General features: G+C 61.4%; 3 protein-coding genes across 8 annotated transcripts in view; 1 reads left to right on the plus strand and 2 right to left on the minus strand.

Annotated features, from left to right (window-relative positions):
* DLGAP4 (DLG associated protein 4) overlaps positions 1–3,514 on the plus strand; it is a 174,005-nt gene extending 170,491 nt beyond the window's left edge. For all 6 annotated transcript variants that reach the window (XM_058036413.1, XM_058036412.1, XM_058036414.1 and 3 more), the window contains 2 exons: positions 670–822; positions 1,885–3,514. In XM_058036413.1, the coding sequence (XP_057892396.1) occupies positions 670–822; positions 1,885–2,100 (369 nt within the window). In that variant the 3' untranslated portion in view covers positions 2,101–3,514. The remainder of the gene's footprint in view (positions 1–669; positions 823–1,884) is intronic.
* Positions 3,515–7,697: 4,183 nt separating this feature from the next.
* Positions 7,698–12,531, minus strand: TGIF2 (TGFB induced factor homeobox 2). Its single transcript, XM_058036411.1, has 2 exons — positions 12,316–12,531; positions 7,698–8,210 (listed from the first exon to the last, which is right to left on the minus strand). The coding sequence occupies exons 1-2, from the start codon at positions 12,514–12,516 to the stop codon at positions 7,698–7,700; spliced, it is 714 nt and encodes a 237-aa protein (XP_057892394.1). The 5' UTR covers positions 12,517–12,531.
* Positions 12,532–17,882: 5,351 nt separating this feature from the next.
* Positions 17,883–27,168, minus strand: MYL9 (myosin light chain 9). The gene is made up of 5 exons (XM_058036192.1): positions 27,095–27,168; positions 25,573–25,647; positions 20,179–20,382; positions 18,977–19,138; positions 17,883–18,663 (listed from the first exon to the last, which is right to left on the minus strand). Exons 3-5 carry the CDS (start codon positions 20,360–20,362, stop codon positions 18,491–18,493), a joined length of 519 nt encoding a protein of 172 aa, XP_057892175.1. The 5' UTR covers positions 20,363–20,382; positions 25,573–25,647; positions 27,095–27,168; the 3' UTR covers positions 17,883–18,490.
* Positions 27,169–27,639: the final 471 nt, after the last annotated feature.

Here is a 27,639-nt window from a genome sequence, read left to right on the forward strand (position 1 = left end):
GAGGGTAAAGTGCTGATCCCAGCTGAGCAACAGCACCAGCAGAGCTTTGTATGAGCTGCTTGGATCTGATCCCGTGCTTTCCAGGGTCTGTGGTGGTGGTTCAGCTGTCTGGGAACTGGGAAAATCCTATTCTTGGAAGAAACTTAAGCTCCTTAAAATTTTTCAACCCAACCTGAGAAGTACTGATGCTTTCAGGTTGTTTTGGGCAGAAATGTAGCAAAGTAATTTTGCTCATGAAAGCTCAGTTTGGCTCCTTGGAGTGCTGCACATGCAAGCATCGGAGCTGGGTATCCATTTCCATCATTTATCCCCCTGAAATGAGGGTCTCTGTGTAAGAACCCAGTGTTGTCACTCTGATTGCCACGCTGGGCACCTCCTGTTGGAGGTTCCTGCTGAGGGGTTAGTGCCAGCACTGGGTGTCAGGTTCAGGATTACTCTGCTGTAAGGAGGAGTGCTTACAAGGAGTCAGGACTTGCTTCCTGAGCTTGGCAGAAGTTTTTTGGGCTGTAAATGATGGCTTTGTGTGTCCGTGGTCAGGGCTGGTGTCTCCTGTGGCTCCTCACTGAGTTTGGTTGCAGGCAGACATGAAAGGGGTGAAGGTGCTATTCATGCTGTTCTGCTGGGTGTGTTCTTTCTGAAATGGCGTTTTTAATGCTTCTCCCCTTGTAGAACCCTAATGCCAATCCCAGACCCACAGCCCAGGACTTGGCTGGATTTTGGGATCTCCTCCAGCTGTCCATTGAAGACATCAGCATGAAGTTTGACGAGCTGTACCACCTCAAAGCTAATAGCTGGCAATTGGCAGAGACACCGGAGAGAAAGGTGAGTGAGGGGCACTGGGGAGTGGCCACAGCACCTTGTTCTACACATTTGGGGTACCTGAGGTCTGCCTTTGTCTGCAAACAGACGCTCCCAAGGGCTTTTGCCATCCTGCACTTGTCTTCTCACAGCCTCATAAGGCACCAAGGCCATTCATTCCTCTTGAGTAATAGTGGGAACAGTTTTGTGCAAGGGGAAAAGGTGGTGAGAGAGCCCAGAGTGGTGGACAGTGGTGCAGGGGCCTCAACTATTCCTAGCACTGTGTAGATGGGTTTAACTATCTTTGTGCCCAAGTAATGTGAAAGGCAAGTTGAACCTTTGAAAAATGCAGGAGAGGTGGGGTCCTGGCTCTGCCTGTAAGGGTAGGGAGGACTGTGACTCAGGGCACAGTGGCTTATTAAAATTGTGCAGTTCCACGTGAAGTTATGTCTTCTTGCTGCCTGTGCTGAGCTCTGAGCTGCAGCTGAACCAGACAATCTCTGAACTCCAGGCCACTCCAGAGGAACCCTGTACCATGGAAGCTGCATGGAGAGGAGGGTTAGGCTGGATAACAGGAAACGATTCTCCCCCAGAGGGTGCTGGCACTGCCCAGGCTCCCTGGGGAATGGGCACAGCCCCAGGTTGCCAGAGCTCCAGGAGGGTTGGGACACTGCTCTCAGGCACAGGGTGTCCTGCAGGTGTCCGTGCAGGGGTTGGACTTGATGATCCTGGTTTTGGATCATCAGCCCCTGGGTTGTGGACTTCCATCCCAGGAAATGTCCAAGGCCAGGTTGGACACGGTCTAGAGGAGGGTGTCTCTGCCATGGCAGGGGGTGGCACTGGGTGATCTTCCAACCCAGACCATTCTGTGATTCCATGATTGTTGTGGGTGCCTTCCTATGCAGGACAGTCTGTGATTCTGTGAAATGCAAAACGGCTCCTTGTAGAAACGGGGCAGTTGATCTGAGGGGTGTCTGGCTGCAGAGCTGCTCTCCCCAGCGCCATCCCCGTCCCCCGGCGCTGAGCCGGCGCCCAGCCGCGCACATTTGTATCAGGTGTGGGTTTTTCCTTCCTGTCTCCCTAAAGGAAGAGAAGAAGCCACCGCCTCCAGTGCCAAAGAAGCCAGCCAAGTCCAAATCGCAGCTGGGCCGGGACAAAGGCTCCGACTCGGACAAGCAGCGGCAGGAGGCACGGAAGCGGCTGATGGCGGCCAAGCGCGCGGCCTCCGTGCGGCAGAACTCGGCCACCGAGAGTGCCGACAGCATCGAGATCTACGTCCCCGAGGCCCAGACCCGCCTCTGAGCCCAGCCACGGCCAGCCTGCGGCTTTTATAAGTCATTAAATGGGAAAAAAAAGGTTCTCTTGAAACCTGTGTGATTTATTCAGTCTAGAGACAATGAGCCATCCTTGAAAAGGGCTCCTGAGTTGGCTTTTTTCTCTCTCAGCTTTAAGTAATGAAGATTTTAACAAAAAAAAAAAATACAAACAAAAAAAAATTAAAAAAAAAAAAAAGAAAAAATGCCCCTCGTTTTCTCCCCAGCTGTGGTGTTGCTGAATGGACTGGACAGACTCCTGGGAACTCCAGCCCCTCGACTTGGAACTTCAGTCTTTTTACTTGTTCTATCTCATGAGAATTATTAGCTTGTTTACAAGAAGAGGACAAGAAAGCACGAAGCCTTGAGCACTTGCCATGCTGTGTTCTTCCTCCTCCTCAGATCTGTTCTGCCCTTCTCATCCTTTATTTTTCCCTCCTCCTGCTCCCGTTCCCCACCCTTTGCATGGTTTCGGTTCCCGCGTCCGGACCCCCCTGTCCCCGCAGAGAGCACCTGTGGTGTGTCATCCCTGCTGCCCTCTCCAGCCAGCAGCCTGCTGGGCTTTGTGTTCCTGGGATGGGGGTGCTGGGCTGGGGGAGGACGGGCACAGGGGGCCCCATCTTCAGCTTGTTGGAGGGAGAGGACGCCGGGGCTGTGGAATGTGGGGTTGAAATGCAGCCCAGAGCAAAATGTGCAATAAACCTGGCGCAGGGGACCCCGAGAGCCGGAACCCGCTCCGGAGCGGAACTGAAGGAGCAGAGAGCACGAGCACAGCACTATGGTTTCCCTCCTCTTCCCCTTCCCACACCGCTGTCCTTGGCTGGCTGGTGGAGAGAGGAGCTGCTGCAGCGGGGGCTGTGGGGTCAGCGTGTCCAGGAGGAGACAGGAGGGTGTACATATGCACATATACACTTAGTAGTACCTGTATAGTAATTCCTACACACGGATCCTGCCCACGCCACCGCGGGGGTGGGCAGATGTATAGCATATATTTTTACATGTACTATATCTAGATGTGTGTCCAAGTGTGTGTAAAAATATATACCCTGTGTGTAAGCAGATGACTATTTTTTCCTTATCTCCCTGCTCTCTGGGTAGAGGAAGGATTGCTAAATATTTTTTAGCCCATTTTTTCTTCCCCTTTGTAGGTCTCCTTTCTGGTCTGGCTCCTCGGAGCCAGAGCTGCCACCCCCTGATTCTTTGCCACCCTCTCACACAGAAGGTTTTTGTCCCATCCTGAGGGATCTTGCTGGGGATTTTTTTTTTTTTCCTCTTCACACGTTTGAACAAGTTGGGAGATTGTGTGCTACTGTCATGGGGGTGGAGGTGGAATCCCAGTGGTTTCAGTGAGAGTGTTGGTGATCCAGAAGGCAAAAAATAAATAAAAGTGAAATCCTGAACGATGCCTGCTGCCCGTTGTGTGCTGTCTGGGGCTGTCCATGAACACTGCTCTGAGGTCTCTGCCCTCAGCCATAGAATTCCCAAAGCTTGGCTGTGCTGGGATTCAGATTGGGCTGGAGGTGGGGGTCAGGCTCTGCTCTCAGGGGACAAGTGCAAGCAGCCTCAGGTTGCTCTGGGGGGGGTTACATTGGATACTGGGGGAAAGTCCTTCATGGAAAATGTGGTCAGGGCTGCCCAGGGCAGGGGGACAGTCCCCAGCCCTGGAGGTGTTGGAAGGGTCTGTGCAGGTGGCACCTGGTGGTGCGTGGCTATGGCAGGGTTTGGCAGCAGCTGGGACTCCTCTTGGAGGCCTTTCTCAAACCTAAAGATTCTGTGGGGGCAGAGACTTTGTTGGGTTGCACTGTTGGGTTTTGGGGAGGATGCAGCTTTAGGAATCCCTGGCAGAGACACAGGGAGCACCAAGTAGATGTAGGAGTTAATTTATTTATTTTATCATTTACTTTTCCCCGCTGCTGCTCATGGAGTGGTCAAGCTCTTCTTGCTGCCCTGGGCTGGGCTTGCTCATAATATTTATATTCTTATATAACATGGATTTGTATATATGCATAACATGCATTTGTATATATGCAATATATGTGCATATATTTTAACATGTAAGTGAATTTATAAAGATGTAAAAAATAATTAATTTTAATATGGTTTTGTATCTTATAATTAGTACAATATTTTAAATTCCCCTACATGTATTAAAATACATATACAAATACAGAGGTAGAGTTACATGCTTCTATATGCATATATATATAAATATGTGTAACACGTGTACAAAAACGTGTTATACGTATTTAGACACACCTTTTATAAATCTGGGAATTATTTGTTGCAGATATTTAACACCCCTTTTGTAAATAATTTCATGCCCACTCCTTGAATCCACCTGTTTCGAGCCCAAAGGACAAGGGCAGCCAATCACGGGGCTGCCTGAGATCACGTGGGGATGGTGGTGTCACGAGATGGCTGCCTGCCAATCACAGCGCGGCGTGACGTTAACAAAATGGCTGCGCCCTGCCATAAGATGGCGGGTGAAACAAAATGGCCGCCCCCAGTGGATACAAGGGGAGAGGCCGTGTGTCACAGTACTTCCGGGCCTTATCAACCAATCACAGCACAGTACCTGCTGCGGCGGCGAATGGCCGTGAGGCTGCTGGGAGAGGGCGGGGCTTGAGGGGCGGTGGGCGTGGCCTCCTTATGCTCTGTGCCGTGCTCGGGCAGGCGGGGCTGGAGCGCGCCGTGCCCGCCTGATTCCCTGTCCCGTGTCCCCGTCCCGTGACTGTGTCCGTGTCCCTGTCCGGGGTCCTTGTCCCGTGTCGGTGTCCCCTGTCCGTGTTCCGTCTCGGCCCCGCGCTCCGGCGCCTGTAGCCGCTCCCGCGTCTTCCCCGGGCCCAGCCCGTACCGCGCGGGGCCCAATCCCCGGGAACCCCCGGGAATGCCCCGCGGCACCGGCTCGGCCCGGCCCCCGCCCGGAGCGGGACCGCGCCCGTCCCGGGGCCACCTCAGGCCCGCTCCCGGCTCCGTCCATGCGCGGGGGTCGCGCTGCCTCCGGCACAACCGCGGGGCTGGGGACCCTCGGCAGGCACAGCGGTCCCGGGACCCCTCGGGGGTGCACAGGGGTCCCGGGACCCTCGGGGGTGCTCAGCGATCCCCGCTGCCGGCGCTGTTGTGGGCACAGCCCCGCCCCAGCCATGGAGAGCACTGCGAGGGAGGGTTCCGGGGTCTCACCCACTCGTGTGGGGCTTTGGGCGGGGTTGGCAGTGGCGGAGTAGTTTGGGAAGTAGGAAAGGCTGGGAAAGCTGGGAGTGTTCAGCCTGGAGAAGGGAACACTCTGGGGGCCGCTCAGAGCCCCTTCCTGGGCCTAAAGGGGCTCCAGGAGAGCTGGAGGGGGACTTGGGACAAGGGATGGGAATGGCTTCACATTATCAGAGATCAAGGATATTGGGAAGAAATTCCTTGCTGTGAGGGTGGGCAGGCCCTGGCACAGGTTACCCAGAGAAGCTGTGGCTGCCCCATCCCTGGAGGGATCAAAGGCCAGGCTGGACAGGGCTTGGAGCACCCTGGGTAGTGGAACGTGTCCCTGCCCATGGCAGGGGGCTGTGCCTAAATGGTCTTCAAGGTCTTTCCGGCCCAAACCATTCTGGGAAGTACGCAGGCCCTGCCCTGGCTCCAGCCCCCCACTCCCCATGGGAATGTGCCTCATCCCACGTTCCCACATCCCTCACCCCGAGCACAAAGCCCATGGACAGTGGGGGACACCTGGGTGCTCTTCCAGGGTGGCCCAGGGGTTCCTCCCAGGGGTGAAGAACCAAGTGAGGCACCCACAAAGGACACATCTCATTCTGACACACAGCTCATATTTAAAAATAACAACCAAAACTAAAAAAACTTTTATTTGACAATAGAAAAACAAACAAAAAGATATTTACAGTAGTTTGTTATTTCTCCATAAATTTAATTCCAATAACTCCTGCCCTCCCAACTCTCTGGTCCCTCCCAGGGCAGCAGCACCAGCCCCTGGCACAGGCACAGCTGGGGGAAGGAAACCACTGGGGTTTGACTGGGGCAAGAGCAGGAGGCCAAAGAGCCTCTCCCTCCCCCAGGGCAAGGGACAGAGCTGCAGCGGGTGACAAGGTGAGAGTCCCAAAACTGAGGACTTTCCCTGGGAAGGAGACAAAGGGAAAACAAAGGCTGGGTATAGAAATGGAGGTGGGAGTGAGAGGCACACGATGGGCACCCTCAGAACTGCACAGGGCACCTGCCCAGGTGATACTTTTGGCAAACCTTCCCACAGCTGCCCCTCCCTGGCACCTTCCTCTGAAGAAATGATGGGTGGGAACACACCAGTCCCCCAAATCAGCGCTTTTCCCTTCCAGCCCCTTCCTCCCCCTCGGTGCTCTCCCCCTGCCCTGCAGAGCTCCCAATCCTGCGGCTTTACCCCCTCCAATCATCTCATCTGGCTCGGGAATTACCGAGGGGATCAGCGCTGCCCGGGCCGGGTACAGTCACTGAACAACCCAGCTCCGCCAGGGCCCGGGACAGCCCGGAGCCCCGGAGCCCAGGAGCTGCCCCGGTCCCCGCAGGCCCGGCCGTGCCAGCTGACCCCAGTTTGTCACTAGAGGTCCCCAGCACCGCACAGCCGCGCTGCGAGGGGAGGGGACAGGGAGCGACATCTCCGTCCTCCGCCCGCCCCTGCCTGCAGCCCCGCGCTGCACTTGCAGGACGCACGTGGCCGTGCCCGCACCACGCCTCTTTCCAAAGGTTTTATGGAAGAAAAAAAAAGAATAAAATAAAATAAAATAAAATAAAAAAGGAAATGAAATCGGGTACAAAATTCACAGTCTCAGCTCTGCCCGGGCTTGCGCTCACGGCTCCGGGCACAGCGTGCACACATTCGGCATGAACGCGAGGGGAGCGCGGGGAAGGTATGGAAATGCTTACAGATTAAAAAAAAAATTTAAAAAAAAGTAATAATCATGTAATAAATCACAATTAAAGGGAAAATGTTTCAACAAAAAACTTGCTAAACAGCACCATAGAGATTTCTACTGGCAGCATCCAGAACCTAAAAAGGAAGAGGAGGGTCCTATTTTTTTCCATTATAAAATGCCACAGACTCCATGTTTCCAGTTCATCTGTCCTTTGCCCTTCCCTGGGCGAGGCAGGCCCCCTGGCCAGCACCAGGAAACAGAAAAGCCCCCAAAAACAAAAGGGGGGCCGGGGGGGAAGGGTGGCAGGGAGAAAGGATCAGAGATTTGGGAGACAAAGCTCTTCAGCCACAGTCCTTACACTGGCATTAAAAACCCAGGTTCTCTCTGTCTCCCTGACAAACGGCGCTGGACCCTTGTTGGCAGGAGAGGAGGAGGTCAGCAGGTTTTCCAGGGGAGCTCAGTGCCCGGCAGGGACAGGGCACGGCCAGCGCCGGGCTCGGGCACACACCGGGCACCGCGCTCGGCAGCCGAGGCATCTCCGGGGAGGATGGCGGGGTGGGACCGGCCTTCCTCTGCCGCCCCGGCTGCCGAGAGTCACCGGAGCCCCCGCGGGCAGGAGCCGCTCCTGGACGGGCCGTGGGGACGACGCAGAGGCCGGAGGGTCGGAGCCCCGGACAGGGCACCCTGCGGGACCCGGCCCGGGTTATTTGGGGGCTCCGGGGGGCAGCTGCCCCCCCTGCCGCTGCCGCTCCAGCTCGGCCGCCTTCTGCAGGGCCACCTCCACCAGCAGCTGGAAGCTGCTGAAGTCGTCCCCGAAGAGCTCGGGGGGCGTGGGGGGCGGCGTGTTGAAGAGTCCGGGTGTGGGGCTGCCCGCCTCGGCCCGCGCCAGCAGGGTCAGGGTGCTGCTGCTGCCGGGGCCCGCCCTGGCCTCGGGCCCGGGCGGCTTCTCCCACTCGGGGCTGTGGGCGCTCACCACGGCCAGCGCCCGCGCCGGCTGGCACAGCACCCGCGGGCACACCGACATGGACAGCACCTTGGAGGCGCCCGCGGGCGGCACCACGAGCAGCCCCGGGCCGGCGGCAGCGCCCCGCGGCACGGCCGCGTCCCCGGCCTTGCCCCCGCGGCGGGAGATGGTGAACTGGTTGGGGTCCTTGCCGTCCTTGCGCAGCATGTCGGGGAGCAGCCGCCGCCGCGCGTTGATGAACCAGTTACAGATCTGCGAGGAGAGAGGGCGGCGGGGTCAGCCGGGCCTGCAGAGCAGCAGCAGCAGCGGCTCCCCCAGAGTAGGTGAGCGGCTCCCCCAGAGCAGCAGCGGCTCCCTCAGAGCAGCAGCAGCGGCTCCCGCACAGCCGGACTCCCCCAGGCCCCCTCAGCCCTGCACCCCTTCCCGAGCGGCTCCGGAGAGGCACAGCCGGCGCTGGCACCCACGGAAACCCCAGCACCGGCTGCTTCCTGCCCGGCACCGCCCGCCCGGGGCAGCCCCTTCCTCCCCGGCCCTGCCAGCCCCGCTCGGGGCCGTGCCCGCTCTCCTGCGCTCCATGGCAGCCGGGAACGGGCCCAGCCCGCGCTGCCCCGGCCGAGCCCCCGGCACAGCAGCCGTGCCCGAGCCCCGGGGCTGGGGGGGCTCGGCAGAGTCGCCCTAAGGCAGGAGGGGCTCGGTGCCGTGCCAGAAACCCCGGCTGCAGGTACAGCACAGCCCCAGCCAGAGCCCCTGGCATTGCACAGAGCCAGCCCAGAGCCCACCCTGCAGGTCCCCAGCCTGGGGACAGGTTTTCCTTCTCCAGGTGCCCCATCCTGGAGCTCAGCCCTGTTTCCACACTGCTGCCAACCCGAACAGGAGCACTGAGGCTGCCAGAGCAGGTGGATGGCAGGAGAGCAGCACAGATGGAAAACCCTAGAAGCCATCAGGTGATGGAGCTGCAGCCCCTCAGCCCCCGACAGGGACAGCAGACACCTTCCTGTGCCTCTGCCCACAAGCAGGGTCACAACTCATGCTAAAGGCTCTCCCAAACTGCACAGCATGAGGGCTGCACGTCTGGCAGCCCTTTGCCATTATTGAGCCTTGGCCATGAATTGTTTCAGCATCTTTATATAAAATGCTGCATTTAAATAACCGCCTTCTTCCTAGAAAACAATTAGAATAAATCAAGGGGGGAAAAACGTCTGATCTTTCCTAAATCAACAGCTATGGAAAATATTTCCCCCAAGGAGAGAGAACTTGCCACAACTTCAACCACAGCAAGACCTCAGCTGTCGTTTTTTTTTTTCTTTATGACAATATTTGGCATTAAAACTCTCAAACACACCAGTCTTACTCCCTCTTCTGTTCCAAACCCCCTCCCTTGCAGGCCTTAGCTGGGTCCCTTTGACACAATCCTGGCCAATCCACCACTGTGATCCCCAGCTAGAGAGGTGGACTCCCAACAAAAAGCCCAACTCCTCAATGCTGAGAACCCCCAAAATCCAGCCTGTCCCCACCACCATGCTGCTTCCAGCATTCACTTCCCATTGGGGAACAGGGCACGGAAATGGGGACACACAGCCACTGTGACAGCAGGCACTGTCACAGAGCTGGGACATGCTCTGGCTCTGAAGCAGCTCATTGGGTTCATTCCCTCCCTTTTCCTCCCAGCAGCACGCCCTGCTCTGTCCCTTTGGGCAGTATCAGTCCCCTGGTGCCACAGCAGGGCACAGGCTGGGAAAGCTGCTGCTGTCCAGGAAGCCTCAGTGGGAGCAGGTGCCACTTTGCTAGTGCTGGAATTCCTGCAAGGGAGGCACAGGGCTTCCTGCTCCCCCTGATCCCTGGCTGCTGTGCACAGCTCCAGCTCCCCAGGCCACTGGAGCAGCCTGGGGGGCACAAAGAAACAGCTGGGGGGGTTGGCCAGTGGCTGTGGCAGAGCCCTGGGCCAGAGGGGCCGGATCAGCATCACGGACTGAACCCCACAGCCAGACCATGGGGTGTGCCACGCCTCCCTCCAGCAGGCAGAGGGAACCCCAGGGGTTGCTGCTGCAGCCCCTCAGGCTGGCACTGGGGATGCCACGGGGCTGGGACCCCTGCATAGCGGGTACAGGGGGCACATGCTGGCTCTGGGGTCACCTGGGGCAAACAGCAGCTGGCACCCAGCAGGGCCACACCCCAACAGAGCCCACCCGTGTGCCAGCCCCTGCCGGGTCCCAGGGGCTCCGGGCACTGAGAGCCGGGCACCTGCCAGTGCCCCCGAGCCCTGGGGGGCTGTGCCAGGCACTGCCAGGCCAACCCAGGCCAGCACCAGCCCAGCTGCCACGGGCCAGGCCTGTCCCTGAGTGAGCCCCAAGCCCGGCCAGGGGCTCCAGGCTGTCCGCAAGCAGCTGCTGGACACGGCTCTGGGGCACAGCCAGCACCCAGAGAAACACACAAAAGGGAAAGGGCAGGCTTGCCCTGCTGCCCAGGGACAGGGCAGGCAGACAGCCCTGCCCACACTCGCTGTCTGGGCTGGGACAGCTGGCCAGGACTGTGCTGAGCCACGGGCAGAGGAGCCAGAGGTGCAGAGGAAGCTCCAGCAGAGGAGCAAACCCCCCGGCCCTGCCTGCTGCCTGCACCCACTGCAGCCCAGGGAGCAGAGAGCACCCCACACCCTGTCAGGCTGGGAGAGGGGCACGGGCCCAGGGCACAGGGCCAGCAGCTGGGCAGGCCCCCCCAGACACCCCAAACACAGCAGGGACTACAGCAGAGTGGGAAGGACAAGCACTGCTCACCCCCAATGCTGCCCAGGGCTCCTGCCACATGGAGAACACCAGCCCAGAGCTGGGAGCAGGACAGGGGGACTCCTGGACGGGGCTCCCCTTAATGCAGCTGGTGTAACTGGGACCGGCCTGCCAGCCCAGGGCACTCCAAGTGCAGCCCAGCCTCTCTCCCTTCTGGCTAAAATCACAGAATATCCTCAGCTGGAAGGGATCCACAGAGATCATCAAGTCCAACTCCTGGCCTTGCCCACCCCAGGGCTGTCCTCTGCACCCTCTGTGTGCAGGGGGTGCTCATCCTGCTGGGGGTGTCCAGGGGAACAGGATAAAGAGGCACCCCCCAAACCCTCCCACCTGCGCAGCTCTGACTGACAGCATCCAGCCTGTCCCCACGCCAGCCCCGCCACCTTCCAGCTCAGCACAGCTGCTCCCAGGGCTCACTGTCCCGGGAAACACCCTCCCTTCACACAGGTGCCTTTCCTTCCCCAACATCCCTTCCTGGCTTCCTTTCTGCCCTTCCCTGGCGAACGATCCCAGCCTGCCCAGACCTTTGGGATCCTCGGAGGGGTTCTGCTGTCCCACACCGCATGGCAGTGTCCCCATGGCAGTGTCCCCAGCATGGCAGTGTCCCCATGGCAGTGTCCCCATGGCAGTGTCCCCACGGCACTGTCCCCATGGCACTGTCCCCAGCATGGCAGTGTCCCCATGGCAGTGACCCCACGGCAGTGTCCCCATGGCACTGTCCCCAGCATGGCAGTGTCCCCAGCATGGCAGTGTCCCCACAGCAGTGTCCCCACGGCAGTGTCCCCATGGCAGTGACCCCAGCATGGCAGTGTCCCCACGGCAGTGTCCCCATGGCAGTGTCCCCACGGCAGTGACCCCACCATGGCAGTGTCCCCATGGCAGTGTCCCCAGCATGACAGTGTCCCCAGCATGGCAGTGACCCCATGGCAATGTCCCCAGCATGGCAGTGTCCCCACGGCAGTGTCCCCACGGCAGTGTCCCCATGGCAGTGTCCCCAGCATGGCAGTGTCCCCACAGCAGTGTCCCCACGGCAGTGTCCCCATGGCAGTGACCCCAGCATGGCAGTGTCCCCATGGCAGTGTCCCCATGGCAGTGTCCCCACGGCAGTGACCCCACCATGGCAGTGTCCCCATGGCAGTGTCCCCAGCATGGCAGTGTCCCCAGCATGGCAGTGACCCCATGGCAATGTCCCCAGCATGGCAGTGTCCCCACGGCAGTGTCCCCACGGCAGTGTCCCCATGGCAGTGTCCCCAGCATGGCAGTGTCCCCACGGCAGTGTCCCCATGGCAGTGTCCCCATGGCAGCGTCCCCAGCATGGCAGTGTCCCCACGGCAGTGTCCCCACGGCAGTGTCCCCAGCATGGCAGTGTCCCCATGGCAGCGTCCCCACGGCACTGTCCCCATGGCAGTGACCCCAGCATGGCAGTGTCCCCACGGCAGTGTCCCCATGGCAGTGACCCCACGGCAGTGTCCCCACGGCAGTGTCCCCATGGCAGTGTCCCCACGGCAGTGTCCCCATGGCAGTGTCCCCACGGCAGTGTCCCCAGCGGTGTCCCCGCGGGCGGGGCCGGCTCGTACCTGCAGCACGGAGAGGCTGGTCTGCCCCGAGAGGCTGAGCTTCTCCTGCTCCGAGGGGTAGGCGTTGAAGCGGTGTTCGTACAGCCAGTCCCGCAGGATCTTCACCGACTCCTTGGGGAGGTTGCCCCTTCTCTTCCTCTTGCACTGCGAGGGGTCAGGGGATGTGGCGCCGTCCTCGTCCCCCGGGTCACTGTCCGACATGGTGGAGCTGCCCGCGGGGCCGCCCTGCCTGGAGCCTGGCGAGGGAACCGGAGGGAGCTCCAGGCGGTGTCCGGCCGGGGGAGGGGAAGGGGCCTCCCACCGGCCTCCCCCCGCCTCCAGCGGGGGTCTCACCCCCTCCGCGCCCGCCCGAGGGGGAATCCCGGGGCAGAGACCCCCGGGGGGGGACACAAACGACCGGCACCGGCGGGACAACAGGGGCACCGAGCAGAGCCCCGGGGGTGCGGGGGATCGCAGCGCCCGCAGGGGCTCGGGAGCACTCGGGGGGCACCGCAACGGGGGGGGGGGGGGGGGGGGGAATCAAGCGTGGGGTAGGGTGGAGGAGGGGAAGTTAAAAACAAAAACAATCTCAGCAGGAGAAAGAGGCCGGAGCTGGAGAGTGGGAGAGGAACCACGCGGGGTCATTGTGCGGCGGGGATGGAGGCGGGGGCGGCTGTCACGGGCCGGGGCTCGGCGGAGCGGGGCTCTGGGGCCGGGCCCCGCCGCCCCTCCGGCCGCAACAGGCGGCGAGGGGCCGGGGCCGCCCACACAAAGCGGGGCAGCGGCGGCCGAACCCCCCGGGCGGCGGGGGCACGGAGCGGCCGGAGAGCCGGAGAGCGGCCCCCGCGCTCCGCCGCCGGCCCCGAGCCGTCCCCGGGCGGGCAAACTCCGCCGTGACTCCGGCGGGGCCGGGCGGGACCCGCGGCCGCAGCTCCCGCAAACTTCGGGAAGCGCCGGCGCGGCCCGTCCCGCTCCGTCCCGCACAAAGGCTCCCCCCGCGCCCCCCGGGATCCATCTTTGCGCTCACCCCCGGGCCGCCGCCGCCGCCTGGGCGCTCGCATGGGCCGCGCCGGGGTCTCGGTGCCGGGGCCGGTGCGGGGCCGTCCCGCGGCGGCGGGCGGGCAGCCGGGCGCGGCGGAAAGTTTTGGGTGGGCGGCGGTGACAGATGCCGAGACAGAGTTCCCTTTGTTCCCGAGGAGGCAGGAACTCGCCGGGCCCCCCGCCCCCGGCCCCGGCCCCGGCCCGCCCGCCCCCGGCTGTCACCGGGCACCGGGGCCCCCCCGCCCCGCCGAGCCCCCCCGCCCCGCCGAGCCCCGGCCCGTACCTGGCGCCGGCGCAGCCCCGGGCTCGGCCCCGCTGCCGGACACGGCCCCTGGCGGAGGGGGCAGGGACAGAGCGAGCCCCGGAGCCCCCGCGGCCGCCCGGCCCCGCGGAGCTGCACCCGCACGGGGGCCCAGCCACGCACGGCACCCACGTGGGGACAGCCAGCCCTGGGGACACCCAGCAGGGACACCCCCTTTGGAACCCCCACCCTGGGACACCCCTTCGGAACCCTCACCCTGGGACACCCACGCAGGGCTGCCCCACAAGGCGCTGCACAAGTTCCTTCCCCTGGCTGAATGCTGCAGCTGGGCCCCAGGGGTTACCGGTGTCTGTGGGCAGGGGACAGGGACAAGGACAGGAGCTGCAGGGGCAGGTGTGGGTGACAACCCTGGGGACCTCAGAGCACCTTGAAGTTCCACCAGTGCCTCGTTTTGTCTTTACCAGATGGGAAATCAGAAGCCCAGCACATCACTGCTCCTGAGACAGAGGAAGGTGTCTCCAAGCAAAGGTGGTGACTGAGAAGGGACCAGGTGGAGCCCTTGCTGGGCCATGGCCATCAGGCTGGCCAGGGTCTCTGGAAGCCTTTCTGCTCTCCCTGTGCCTCTCCCTGACCACGGCACAGCCCAAGGTCACCTTTGGGGTTTTGGAGACCAAATTGCACCGTTCATGTGCTGCTGGTCCAGGGTGTGAGGAGCATGAGATTCCCCCAGCCCGGCTGTGTGCCCTGTGGGGCTGGCTAGCATTGTCACCCTCTGCCAGGAGCTCCGTGGAGCCCAAGGGGATGGGTCCATCAGGGGGGCCGTGGAGCCGCACCTTCATCAGTGGGAAGGAGAGAGAGGAGCTGCTCTGAGCGGTGGTGCCACATCCCAGTGCCCGTGACGGGCAAAGTGCCACCATGGGCGCCCTGCCCTGCAGCCAGCCCAGAGCCCCTGTCCTGGGGGGCATCTCCTGGGGATGTCCCTTTGGGGATGTCCCTCCCCTGTCTTGGGCACAGCGTGGGCACCCCCAGGGCCTGTGTGCTGCTGGGGCACAGCCCCCAAACCTCAGCGGGTCCTGCCCCACCTCTCCCCACCAACCCCGGGCATAAGGGATAAAATGGCAAAAGAAAAAGGAGAACTCCTTAAATCACTTATTTTGTTGCTTCTAAACCTTCCATGACCTGAGTGGACCTGTCGGGACCCGGTCCCTGAGCTCAGCACCCCGCCCCGGGCTGGGCCGTGAGCCACCCCCGGGTCCCTCCACCTGTCTGTGCTCCCTGTGGAACAACTTTGGAAAAATCCCATCGGGTGCCTGATGGGAGGAGCCCGAAATCCTGGGCAAGCCCGGCCTGGCATCCCGGAGAGCCCCCGGCTGATGGGGACTGAGGAGCCTCGGGGATGAGGGGCCAGGGAAGGGGCTGAGGAGCATCTCCCTGCCCTTCCCACTCCGAGCTTGTCGTGCTGAGCCTGCCCGGGCCCATTGACATGATAATACTGCTAAACTTCAGCAATTTGAACAACAATCGGCCAACGAGAGCCTGAGGGGGAATGCTGGAAACCCAGAGGGATTCTGGGAGCCCCGGGGTAATGCTGGAAATCCCGGGGAAGCTGGAGCTCCCAGGGGAAGCTGGAATTCCCAGGGGGATGTTTGGCACCCCAGGGGGATGCTGGAATCCCCAGCCAGCCTCACAGGTATGGACACTTCCCAGACCGGACTCTCTCCATCCTCTGCCCACTCTCTGATCTTCAATCTGCATTTTCAGCAAGGCAAATTGGATTTGTGGTTTGGCTGTGCTGGCTGTTTGCTGCCACCCTGCCCCTGGGGCCACTGCTCCAGCAGCAGGCCCTGATCCCTGCTCAGGGCCACTGGATCCCCCAGCAGGAAAAACAGCCCCTGGTCCTGGGAGCTGGGATGCAGCTGGAGCCCCTGTCCTGGGCACTGCAGCCCCTGCATCTCCTCTGCCCCTTCCCACGGGAAGCTCTGCTCTGGTTCCTTCCTGCAGGCCGTAGGGCAGGACAGACCCTCTCAGCAGGCACTGCTGTACCCTCTCCCTCTCTGAGCTTCCTCTGATTCACATCTCTGGACACGGCACGAGGAGTGTGGGGACACCAGGAGCTCACAGCACTGCTGAGAGCACTGAGAAAAGCAAACACGGGGGTCAGGGGGTCCTGGGCTGCCCTGGAGTGCTGGGCCCAGAGCTGGGCTGCCCAGGACGGGACACAGGGACAGACTGGACAGAGTCCAGCACAGGGCCATGAAGCTGATGGAGGGACTGCAGCGTCTCTGCCATGAGGAGAGGCTGAGAGAGCTGGCACTGCCCAGCCCGGAGCAGAGCAGGCTCAGGGCATCTCATCCCTGGGCATGAAAAGCCAGGGGGAGGCTGCAGAGGGGACAGGGCCAGGGACAGCCCCGGGGCCTCGGGCACAGAGTGACCCACAGGAGGGGCCCTCCGAGCTCAGGAGACGCTGCTGCACTGGGAGCAGCTCTGCAGCTCTGCTAGACTGGCCAAAAGGTTCCCCTAACTTGGTGTCCCCCTGCCCCAAGTGAACATTTCTGAAATGAATGTCTTTATTTTGCTGCTATTTGATACCTTTGGAACGAGTCAGGTCACGTCCTGCTGCTGCCTCTGCTGTTTCTGATGCAGCCCAAGGACAGGGGACTTCCTGGGCTGCCAGTGCCCATGGCCGGGTCACATCCAGTTTGTCACCAGCAGCACCCCCAAGTCCTTGTCCCAGGGCTGCTCCCCACACAGCCATTCCCAGCCTGTGCTCTGCTGGGGCTGACTCAGGGGCAGGCCCTGCCCTTGGCCTGGCTGAGCTCCATGAGGTTCACGTGAGCCCAGACAGTTTTGGAGTTTCACAGATGGATCAAATCCCAGAATGGTTTGGGTTGGAGGGGATGTTAAAGCCCATTTCATTCCTCCCCCTGCCATGACCAGGGACACCTTCCCTATCCCAGGCTGCTCCAAGCCCTGCCCAGCCTGGCCTTGGACACTTCCAGGGGTGGGGCAGCCACAGCTGCTCTGGGAAACCTGTGCCAGTGGAGTAAGTTTATTTACTCTTCCCATAAATACCTCAGTGTCCAATAACAAATTTGTTCTGCTTTGCTGCCTCAGGGTTGAAGTCCCACGGTGCCACCACAGCCCCAGCAGTGGAGAGGCAGCTCAGACCCTGCAATTTTGGCAGCTGCTTGGGGCAGCAGCTCTGACAGCCCCGGGCTGAGCTGTGGCACTCCCAGCTGGAGCAGCAGTGAGTCCCTGAGCCCATCCCTCTCTGGCACTGCCAGGACCTGGGCTCACCATGCCACATGCAGCTGCCCTGGGAGCCCCTCTGCCCCCAGATCCAGCACCAGCTCCTCTGCCCCAGAGGGATGATGTTCACTCTGCTGGGTGTCCCAGTGGGGGTTTTATAAAGCATCCAGGCCTCCAGAAGCCCTCAGGCCTGGGAATTCTCTCTGGCTGTGGGAGAACTGTAGTTTTTCCCTGGCACAGCAGTGAATTAAGGAACAAGCTTGGTACCCATGAGGCTGGAGGTGCTGGTTTGGGGCTGCTGCTGCAGAGCACAAGCCCTGACCCTGGGGAACTCCCTGGAGATCACAGGTCACCCTTTCACATCTGACAATTTACTTCCTTTTTCCTGGTGTTGGTAGTGCCTGCAAAATAGGAGCACTGAGACCAAGGAGAAGCTTCTCATGCATGGATCATCTCCCAGGTGAGAGAGTATCAGGGGCCTGGAGTGTCTCTGGTGCCTCTGAGCCCAGCAGATGCCCACGGAGCTCCCACAGACCCTACCCAAGCCTTCCCAGCACTGGTGGCATCTCTGCCATGCACTATGCCCTCAGCAGGTTTTGTAGGTCTGTCCCCCCATAATTTTAAATAAAGAATTGCTGAAAACTCGTGCCTCCCTCCAGGGCAGCCTTCAAGCAGCATTTTAAGACCAGAGCTTCACAAGGTGGGAGCGCCCCATGCTCCCACAGCCCTGTCAGGGAGGTGACAAATAACCAAACCAAGGGGACAAATAACCAAACCAAGGGGACAAAGCTCCTCCCCATTTCTTTTCCTCTCTGATCCTTGCTCCCCCACCCATGCAGGGTGACACAGAAGGGGGCCAAGCCCCTGGGACCCTGGGCCAGCTGATGTGGGCAGCGTGGCTGGCACTGCTCATCCTGACACAGGGGCTGAGCAGAACGACCTTCAGCCCACCAGCTAAGGCAGAAAATGATGTTCAAGCTGATTTTGCATCATCTGAGAGCAATTTGGCTTCAAAGCCAGGCTGCCCCATTGCCAGGGGCCCTGGGTGACAAGGGCAGCAGGCTGAGGAGCTGCAGTGCCCAAAGGCACCATCCCAAAGGCCCGGGCACAGCACGGGGGGCGCGGGGCAGCACACACAGCACACGTCTGTCACACCCATCAGCCTTTATACACCCTCCAGCTTCCTGAATCCCCCAGAGCTCAGGCTCTAGAGCCATAAAGCAGCCGGGGAGGAGGGACAAAGTGGGGGTTCTCTCCTGAGGGGGGAGTGTGGAAGGAGAGGGAGAGAGGCTTTTCCTCTGTGCTGTGGCCCTGAATGGGGCTCGCTCAGGCTGGCCCCAGACAGATCCCTGCAGGGCAGCAGGGGATGCTCACCCCAGCCCCGGGACCAGTGGCACGGTGGCTCTGAGGGGGAGGTCACAGCAAGGCTGGGGTGCCCGGTGTGTGGCAGAGGTGATGGGAGGGGAAGGCCGGATGGGCACAGGGCAGCACGGTGATGGGAGCGCGCCCCTCCAAGCGTGTCCTGGTGCAGGGTGATGGTCCTGGGAGGTGTTTCCGTGGGTGGAGTCTGCGGTGGGGCAGCAGGGGGGCCAGGGGGCGGGGGATGTGCAGGGCATGGGCACAAGGGGTCAGTGGCCGCGGGCTCTAATCGTCCTTGTCCTTGGCGCCGTGCTTCAGGATGCGAGTGAACTCCACGTAGTTGAAGTTGCCCTGCTTGTCGATGGGCGCCTCCCGGTACATCTCATCCACCTCCTCGTCGGTGAACCTGTCCCCCATGGTGGTCAGCAGCTCACGCAGGTGGTCCTCGTGGATGGAGCCTGCAAGGAGAGCGGGGGGCAGCGTTAGCAGGGGCACCAAGAGGGCTGGGCACAGCTCTGCAGCTGCCTGGGGACTGTGTGACTGTCCCTGCAGTGCTGTGTCTCTGCAGCTGTCTGGGGACTGTGTGACTGTCCCTGCAGTGCTGTGTCTCTGCAGCTGCCTGGGGATTGTCCCTGCAGTGCTGTGGCTCTGCAGCTGCCTGGGGACTGTGTGACTGTCCCTGCAGTGTGTGGCTCTGGAGCTGCCTGGGGACTGTCCCCGTGGTCCTGTGGCCCAGCCCCGTGCTGCCTGGGCACAGGGGCCGGGCTCTACCTGAGGCCTCCTCGTCGAAGCAGGCGAAGGCGTTGCGGATCACGTCCTCGGGGTCGGTGCCGTTCAGCTTCTCGCCGAACATGGTGAGGAACATGGTGAAGTTGATGGGCCCCGGCGCCTCGCTCATCATCCCCTCCAGGTACTCGTCAGTGGGGTTCTTCCCTGAGGACACAGGCAGGGCTGGATGCAGGGCCCTGCTCCCCAGCTCCCATGCAAACAGCTGCAATGGCTTTCATCCATTGCAGATTGATCTGCTGGTTCCTGTTCCCTCACCCCACGAACAGGGGAAGGGAGATTCTGCCCAGTGCTGCCCCCTCAGCGCCTCTCCTGGTGCTTTCATCTACGCCTGGGAACAAGCTGTGCCTTGGGGGAAGTGCAGTAATAATTTGGGGTTACTGGGATGAAACCCGTGGCTATTCCCATCCCCTGGCAGCTCCGAGGAGAGGGGCAGCAGTGTCCTCACACCAGCCCCGTGCTGCTGATGTCCCCAGCACTGCTCCCGCCATGGGTGCAGCGGGGAGGGTTCAGCTGCTCTGCTGAGGTCCTGCCCCCAGCGCTGGCCCCTCTCTGCTCCCAGAGCTCCCTGGAGGAGGGAGATCCCTCCCGTGGTCAGGCAGGACCCCCAGAACAGGTTTGGCTGCCAGGTCAATCATTAACAGACCTCCCAAAGCGCACTGGGGGTACCACGGGGGTGGGAGGAAGGAGCCAGGGTCTGCAGCAAAGGAGAATGGCTCGGGGCAGGGAGTGGGTACAGAGCTGCAAGCCTCAACCAGCCCAGGTGTCACACCAGCACGGGGACCCGCCTTTGTCACCCAGCTGAGAGCAACGGGAGGGCTTTGTTCCATGTGGGACAGCCCCAGTGACATGCTGGGGTGAGACCTACTCAAACACTCCATGGCTGCAGCTGGTCATTGCTCCCAGGGCAGAGCTTCTCCAGCTCCAAGGGTCCCTTCCCTTCTGGTGAGTGCACCTGTGAGCAGCACCCAGAGCTGCTGCCCTCAGACGCCTCACAAACACCCCTTGTGTCAGCTGGTGGGGCAGAGAAATCCCACCCTGGGCTCTGAGGCATCCCAGCACAGGCAGTGTGGGCATGAGGTCACCCTGGGTGTGGGCACGAGGTCACCCTGCAGCTCTCCCTGCTCCCGAGCTGGTGCCAGGGGCAGAGGGACCTGCAGGGGCACGGGGCACAGTGTTGTCCTCACCCATGGAAGCCAGCATGTCGTGCAGATCCTCCTTGTCAATGAAGCCATCTCTGTTCTGGTCGATCATGTTGAAAGCCTCCTTGAACTCCTGGATCTGGGACTGGTCAAACATGGCGAAGACGTTGGAGGTGGCGCGCTGGGGGCGCTTCTTGGTGGTCTTGGCCTTGGCACGTTTGCTGGACATCTTGGTGGCTGGGGGAGTACCTGGGGGCAGGAGCATCAGGAGGGCTGGGGACAGGCTGAGCCAGGGGGCCAGAGCAGGGACACACCATCCCTGGCACCTCCAGGGAAACTGAGGCTGTGCCTCAGTTTCCCCAGCTGTCACAGACTTGGGCAACACAGGGAGATGAGACAGACACAGGGCCAGACGTGGGGATGGACAGGACTTGAGCTCTGATGAGTCACAGAGCAGGCAGAGCTCACTGCAGTTCCCCAGGACCATCCTCCAGGGCTGAGCCCCCAAACCCCCTCACTGCCTGTCCTCTCTCCATATCTGGGCACAGGAGAGACACCTAGCCCAGCACCCGCCTGGGTGCCAGTCCTGGGGCCATGGGCATGGAGGTTTCAGCACTTCGGTCACCGTGGCCATGCCTCTCCACCTGCCCCTGCTCTGACAGCCTCTCCAGGCCCAGCACATTATCTGCTCCAGGCTGCTTCCCATGTCCCTCCCTCCGTCCATCCATCCATCCATCCATCCATCCATCCATCCATCCATCCATCCCTCCATCCATCCATCATCCATCCATCCATCATCCATCCATCCATCATCCATCCATCTATCATCCATCCATCATCCATCCATCCATCATCCATCCATCATCCATCCATCCATCCATCCATCATCCATCCATCCATCCATCCATCCATCCATCATCCATCCATCATCCATCCATCCATCCATCCCTCCATCCATCCATCCATCCATCCATCCATCCATCCATCCATCCATCCATCCATCATCCATCCATCCATCCATCCATCCATCCATCCATCATCCATCCATCCATCATCCATCCATCCATCCATCCATCCATCCATCCATCCATCCATCATCCATCCATCCATCATCCATCCATCCATCCATCCCCCATCCATCCATCCATCCATCCATCCATCCATCCATCCATCCATCCATCCCCCATCCATCCATCATCCATCCATCCATCCATCCATCCATCCATCCATCCATCCATCATCCATCCATCATCCATCCATCCATCCATCCATCCATCCATCCATCCATCCATCCATCCATCCCTCCCACCTCTTGCTGCTGCCCTCCCTGTCCTGTGGGACACTGCGGGACAGGCTGGGATGGTCCTGTGGGACACGGGGACAGTCCTGTGGGACAGACTGGCCCGAGGCCAGCCCAGGGAAGGGACAGTGCTCTGAGCCCTCGTGTTGGTGCTGCAGCCATTCCTCCCTCACACACATTCCTGCCTCTCCTCCTGGCCAGCGTCTGGCTTGGGCAGCAGCTGCTGGGGCCATAGCAAATGAATGGATCATGAGGGGTTCCACGGTGCAAGAGCAGAGAATCACTCCTGTGCTCCATGTGCCCCATGCCTGGTGGGCAGCAGGACCTGGGCTCCCCATCAGTGCCCAGGGATGGAGCAGTTCAGGAGCCACATCCTCTCTCATGGGGACACAGCCCAGGGAGTGCAGCAGGGCTGTCCCTGCTGGGCTGGACACCCCGAGAGGGCTGCCCTGGGATCTGCCCTGGGATCTGCCCTGGGATCTGCTCTGGGATCTGCTCTGGGATCTGCTCTGGGAGCTGCTTCCCAGCTGGGTCCTTGGTGCTGACCCAGAGGGACCATGGGGACCTGGGGAACATCCCCTGGTGCTGGCATGGACCAGAGAAGAGCAAACAACTCCAGAGAGCCTCCCCCTGCCCTCCCCACACCACACCCACTCTCCAGGTCTCTCCTTGCCCTCCTGCTGTCACTCCCTCAAGGGGTAGCAGGGGTAAGGCCTGGGGCAGGGGACCACCAGCCAGGTCCTCAGCCTGCTGTGGTCTCCAGGTTCCCACAGCTGGGCTGTGCTGGAAGGACGTTCCAAGGGCATCAGGCAGCGCCAAATCACAGCCCAACACACCATGGTGACCAGCAAGCTCAGAGAGGGCTGGGCACTCTTCCCACATCCTGACAAGGCTCCCATCCCACTGTGGGTGCACCCACAGAACCCAGGCAGGGCCCTTCATCTGCAGGGAACATGCCTGATGTCCCCAGGAGCCCTCCCTCATCCCCCCTATGCCCCCCATTCCAGGATGGAATCCACACCTCCCTCAGCCCCTCCCTTGCACTGACCACACACCTGACAGCAGCCACCAAACCCCCCCACATCCCTGAACCCTCCCTCCTTCCCCAGCGCCCAGCAGGGAAGAGATGTTTGTCACCAGCCAGCCAAGGGGGCAGCAGGACTGGGAGCCCACCCTGGGCGAGCAGAGACCTCATCCCCCAGTCCATCTCTGCCTGCTGCTTCCTCCAGCCCCACAGAGCTCTTTGCAGGAGGCCAGCCCCTCTCTTCGTGCCCTGCCAGGCACCACCAAGCACCAGGGACACCCCCAGGTGGCACCAGGGACACCCTCAGGTGGAAAGGGCCGGTGACATCCCATGGCAGCAGCATGAGAAGCTCAGCTCAACACCACAACACCACCAGGCAGAGTCAGAGCCAGAAATAAAAGCCCTGCTGCTGGCCCATGGCACTCGGCTCAGCTTTCAAAACACATCCAATTATTAGCAGAATTATTAGCAGAAGACTATAGAAATAAGCAGGAGTTTTGCTCTCACCACATGAATTAACATAATCCAAATATTTACCCTGCTCTGACTGTGATTAGCAGCAGCACAGCTTGGCACCATCTCCACAGAGACAGTGCTCTTCAGCAGGATGGAGTACAACTTTGACAGCACGTGGATCTGCAGTTTGATCCAAAATGTGCCTGGAAAGATGCTCAGTCCCGAGGTCCAGCTCAGTCATTCTCTCTGTGCTGTTTGACAGCTGGCTGGGACTTGAGAAGATATTTTTGGGTCAGTGTGGGGAGAGGTTCCTGTGCATGGATTCTGTGCAGGGATCTGCAGCCAGAGCTGATTCAGCTGGAGCAGTCCCTGCTCTGCACAAGGGCTTGATAGCCACGCTCCCCTGGTAGCCACTCTTTGTGGGATTCCCAAAAACTCAGGAGCTCCAGGAGCACTGCAGGGAATGCTGGGCCACAATGCCCTGCAAGCTGGGCTGGCCTCAGCTCAGACCAATGGTGCAGCCCCCACAGCTCCAGCGTCCCCTCAGCAGGAGGGACACACAGGGACACAGGTCCTGCTCCCATGCCAGCACTGCCCCAGCCCAGAACTGTGGATCCTGGTGGTCAGTGCTGGGTGACAGCCACACACTGATCTGGTCCCCTGCTCACCCTGTCACAGCTGCCCTTGTTCCCTTGTCCCTCTGCCACTGCTCCTGCCAAAACAATTTCCCAGCCTCCTGCAGTGGAGGCAAAATGATCTCCTGCCAGGCTTGTGTCTCCCCACATGAGAGCCAGGCCCAAGGGACCATGGGCTGACCTAAAGAGCTCATAAATTAGTAAATAGTTTAGTTTGAAAGAGGAAAGGACCCATAGTTATCAGAAATATAAACTGCCATGTGTTTCCTCCTTGGTAAAAATCAAGCAAGCAACTCCATCCTGGTGCTGCTTCCTGGCTGTGCTGGGGAGGGTGGGACAAGCCAAGGGGACACCAGAGGCAGTGCCACCAGGGCAGGCAGCCTGTCCCAGCCCCATCCTTCCCTCTGCCTGTTCCCAGCCTCCCCTGCAGCTCCTGCCGTGCTGCCTGTCCCGGCCGGAGCTCACGCTGGGCTGAGGGCGCTGTGACAGCCCGGGGGGCACAAAGGAGGAGCAGCAGGCAGGGGACAGGGCAGAGGTGGCAGCAGCCTGTGCCCAGTCCCGGGGGTGTTCACATGGATCCTGAAGCCGTCATCTCCCAGGATATGCTGCTAAGGGTTTCCCAGGGGGGCTGCTCAGAAGCTGCTCCAGCAGGAGCAACTCTGGATGCGCTGAGGGGGCTGCAGTGGGACTGCCCTGCTGTCCCTGTCACAGCCGGCAGGGACATTGCTCCAGGGCCATGTGCTCCAGCAGCTCCTCCCCAGGACTCTGGCACCATGTGCCCAAAGCTGGGTGCTTTGGGTCAGGGAGGCAAAGAGCAATTCCAGCAGCCTGGGCTGTCCCTAGGGACACTCCTGCAGGGCAGGAGACTGTGCTCCTCAGGGGAGACTGTGCTCCAACCTCTGCCCAGGCCTGAGGGACACTCCTGCAGGGCAAACATCAGCTCCTCAGCAGGGACTGTGCTCAAACCTCTGCCCAGGGCCGCTCCCCAAGGAGAGCTGTGAGTACCAGCAAGCCTTGAGCAGCCACGTTCACTGTGGGCAAGCGCTGGCCCCAGCACGGGCAGCCCCCGGCAGCCTGGGGTGGCACAGGGCTGGCAGGGTGAGCCGGCGCCCTGTGCGTGCCCCTGGCACAGGAGGGGGAACATCGGGGTGAGCTGGTGCCCTGTGCATGCCCCTGGCACAGGAGGGGGAACATCCTGAACATCCTTCCACCCTAAAGCTTTGCCAGCCTCAGGCACCTCTCGCAGCCCCGGGGCTGCTCACCGGGGGAGGGAGCAGGGAGCAGCTCATCTTCCCTGCTTTTTTTGGTGTTAAACCAGCCCTTTCCTCCAGCACAGCCCTGCACAGGATGCCTGTGCGATGTGGCGTTGCTCAGCTTCACCAAGAAGGGTTTCTGGTGCTGGGGGAGCCCCACTGGGAGCAGAGGCACCGGGAGCTGCAGGAGGACTCCTCAGCCCACTGGCCACTGCAGGAATGCAGGCAGCTGCCGTTCTGCTCCTTTTATGGCCTTATCAGAGATGTGGGAAAGGGAGCCTGGAGGTGAGAGGAAAGCAGAGCCTGAGCCCTGGGCTGTGTCTCCAGCCCAGCCCCAGCCACCGGCACTGGGCCAGGGCAGCACCAGTCCGAGCAAAGTGTGCAGCGAGCCCCGGGGAGCCGAGCTCATCCCAGCCCTCCCCAGCTCCCAGCGCACACTGGGGACATGGCCAGGCCCACGCACAGCTGTGGGGCTCAGCTGCAAGTTCAGCAGATGGTTCTGCACTCGTTGCTTCCCACCGAGGGCAGGAGACGAGGAGCTCACTGTGTGACACACGCACACACACACACACACACGCACACACACCCAAAGCTCAGGTCCTGCAGCCCCCAGGAGAAGCACTGGCACGGACACCTCGGTGTGCAGAGCACCCAGCCCCTCCCCAGGCCCGGGAAAGGCACCACAGGCACAAGGTCCCCGTGGCCTCGGGCAGCCAGCAGGGCTGTCCTGGCCGGAGTTTGCTGTTTTCCCAGGGGAATTAAGGGGCTCACCTCGGCGGGGGAATGTGGCCGCAGCGCCTCGGAGGGGGGAGGTGGCCGCAAACTCCTCCTACAACCGCACAGAGCCTGCCAGGGAGAGAGGAAAAAAATTCCAGCGATTGAAGGAACCCAACCATCTTTGGTCAGCAGCAGCGGTTGTTAACACTTGGGGATGTTCCACTCCAAAGAATTCAGCTCCGGCCGCCCCCTTCTCCTACACATCCATGTTTTAGAGCTTGCCTGGCTTTTATCACAGTCGAAACATTTTGTACCAAAAGGGCATGCTGGGAGGGAAGCCAAGAGGGCTTCAAGTTTTCATGGGAAAGACTAAACAAAACACAACATCCCTCTGCGCTTAAGGCTGAAGGAAATGAGCTAAATAAAGCTTTTCTGCCTTAAAGAAGTTTATTGCCTGAAGTGGCTCCCAGGCCACTGGGGAGATATCTGGAGCATCATGCATGCATCCAGATCTTAGCCCTGGTCATCAGCAAAAGGACTTGGAGGAAAAGCAGATGTTCCAGACTGGAACAGTCTCAAAGATCAGGAGGTGGGTGAAGGCACGGGCAGCAGGACCTGCTCCTGCAGCTCTGCCACCCCGGGGAAGCCGGGCTATCCCAGCTCCAAGGCACTGCAGACAGCCACCCTCAGCTTGGCTCGGGACCCATCCCCAGCTGCCCTTGCCGGGACAGTTCTGCCAGGCCAGAGTTTGCCCGGGCACAGGATGCCCGGCGGGGCACACCGGGGATCCTCCTGCAGCCCGAGCCGTGCCTAGGGCTGACCTCGGCACCAGCTCCAGCACCACAGAGGTGGAGGAACGGCGGGGCTGCCTCTCTCTGCTCCCCGAGGCAGCGGGGCCAGCTGCCCCTGCTCTCCCGGGACGGCTGGGGCTGTTCCCCCGTTCCCCCAGCTCCGTCCCTACCGCTGCATCCCTCCAGCTCCGTCCCTCCAGCTCCGTCCGTACCGCTGCATCCCGCCTCCCTCTCTCCGCCGCGGCCGCTCGTTCCCGTCCCGGGACAGCTCGTTCCCATCCCGGACCGCTCGTTCCCGTCCCGGGGCCGCTCGTTCCCGTCCCGGGACAGCTCTTTCCCATCCCGGACCGCTCGCTCCCGTCCCGGACCGCTCGTTCCCATCCCAGACCACTCGCTCCCATCCCAGGGCTGTCCCGTTCCCATCCCGGACCGCTCATTCCCGTCCCGGGGCGGTCCCGTTCCCATCCCGGACCGCTCGTTCCCATCCCGGACCACTCGCTCCCATCCCAGGGCGGTTCCGTTCCCATCCCAGACCGCTCGTTCCCATCCCGGACCGCTCGTTCCCATCCCGGGGCCACTCATTCCCGTCCCGGGGCGGTCCCGTTCCCATCCCGGACCGCTCATTCCCGTCCCGGGGCGGTCCCGTTCCCATCCCGGACCGCTCGTTCCCGTCCCGGGACAGCTCGTTCCCGTCCCGGGGCGGTCCCGTTCCCATCCCGGACCGCTCGTTCCCACCCCGAACCCCTCGTTCCCGTCCCGGGGCGGTCCCGTTCCCGTGCCCTCACCTGTCCCTCCCGGGAGCTGCCGGAGCTGGGGCCGTGCGGGTTGTGCTCTGCGGCTCTGCGGACGCGGCTCGGCGGGGCGGGCGGGCCCAGGGTCCCGGCCCGGCCCGGCCCGGCCCATACAAGGCAGAAGAATGCGGCGGGGCCGGGGCCGCGGGGCCGGGACGCCCTTATATAGACGAAAGCGGCGGCCACGCGTGCCCCGTGCCGCGGGGGATGCGCAGCACCGGCACCGGCACCGCCGAGCCCGGTGACACGGGGGACACGCCCCGAGGGTGGCACTGCCGGGGGCACACGGGCACCTGGAGCAGCTCCGGCTGTGGGGGGCAGGTCCCTGCTGGTGCGGCTGCTGCAGGACCGGAGCCCTGGGGTGTCTGGGAAGGCCAGAGAGCGTCCTCAGGCTGCACCGTGGGGGCCACACGGGGAACGGTGCCCAGAAGGGTCAGGCAGCCCCTCAAAGGTCTCTAACAAGTGGCCTGGGGCAGAGAGCAGCTGGGAACTGCCCCATTGCCGAGCAGGGATGCAGAGCCTGCAGAAACAGGGATGGG

The sequence above is a fragment of the Melospiza georgiana genome, chromosome 17, assembly GCF_028018845.1.
Source record: "Melospiza georgiana isolate bMelGeo1 chromosome 17, bMelGeo1.pri, whole genome shotgun sequence".
Taxonomy (NCBI): domain Eukaryota; kingdom Metazoa; phylum Chordata; class Aves; order Passeriformes; family Passerellidae; genus Melospiza; species Melospiza georgiana.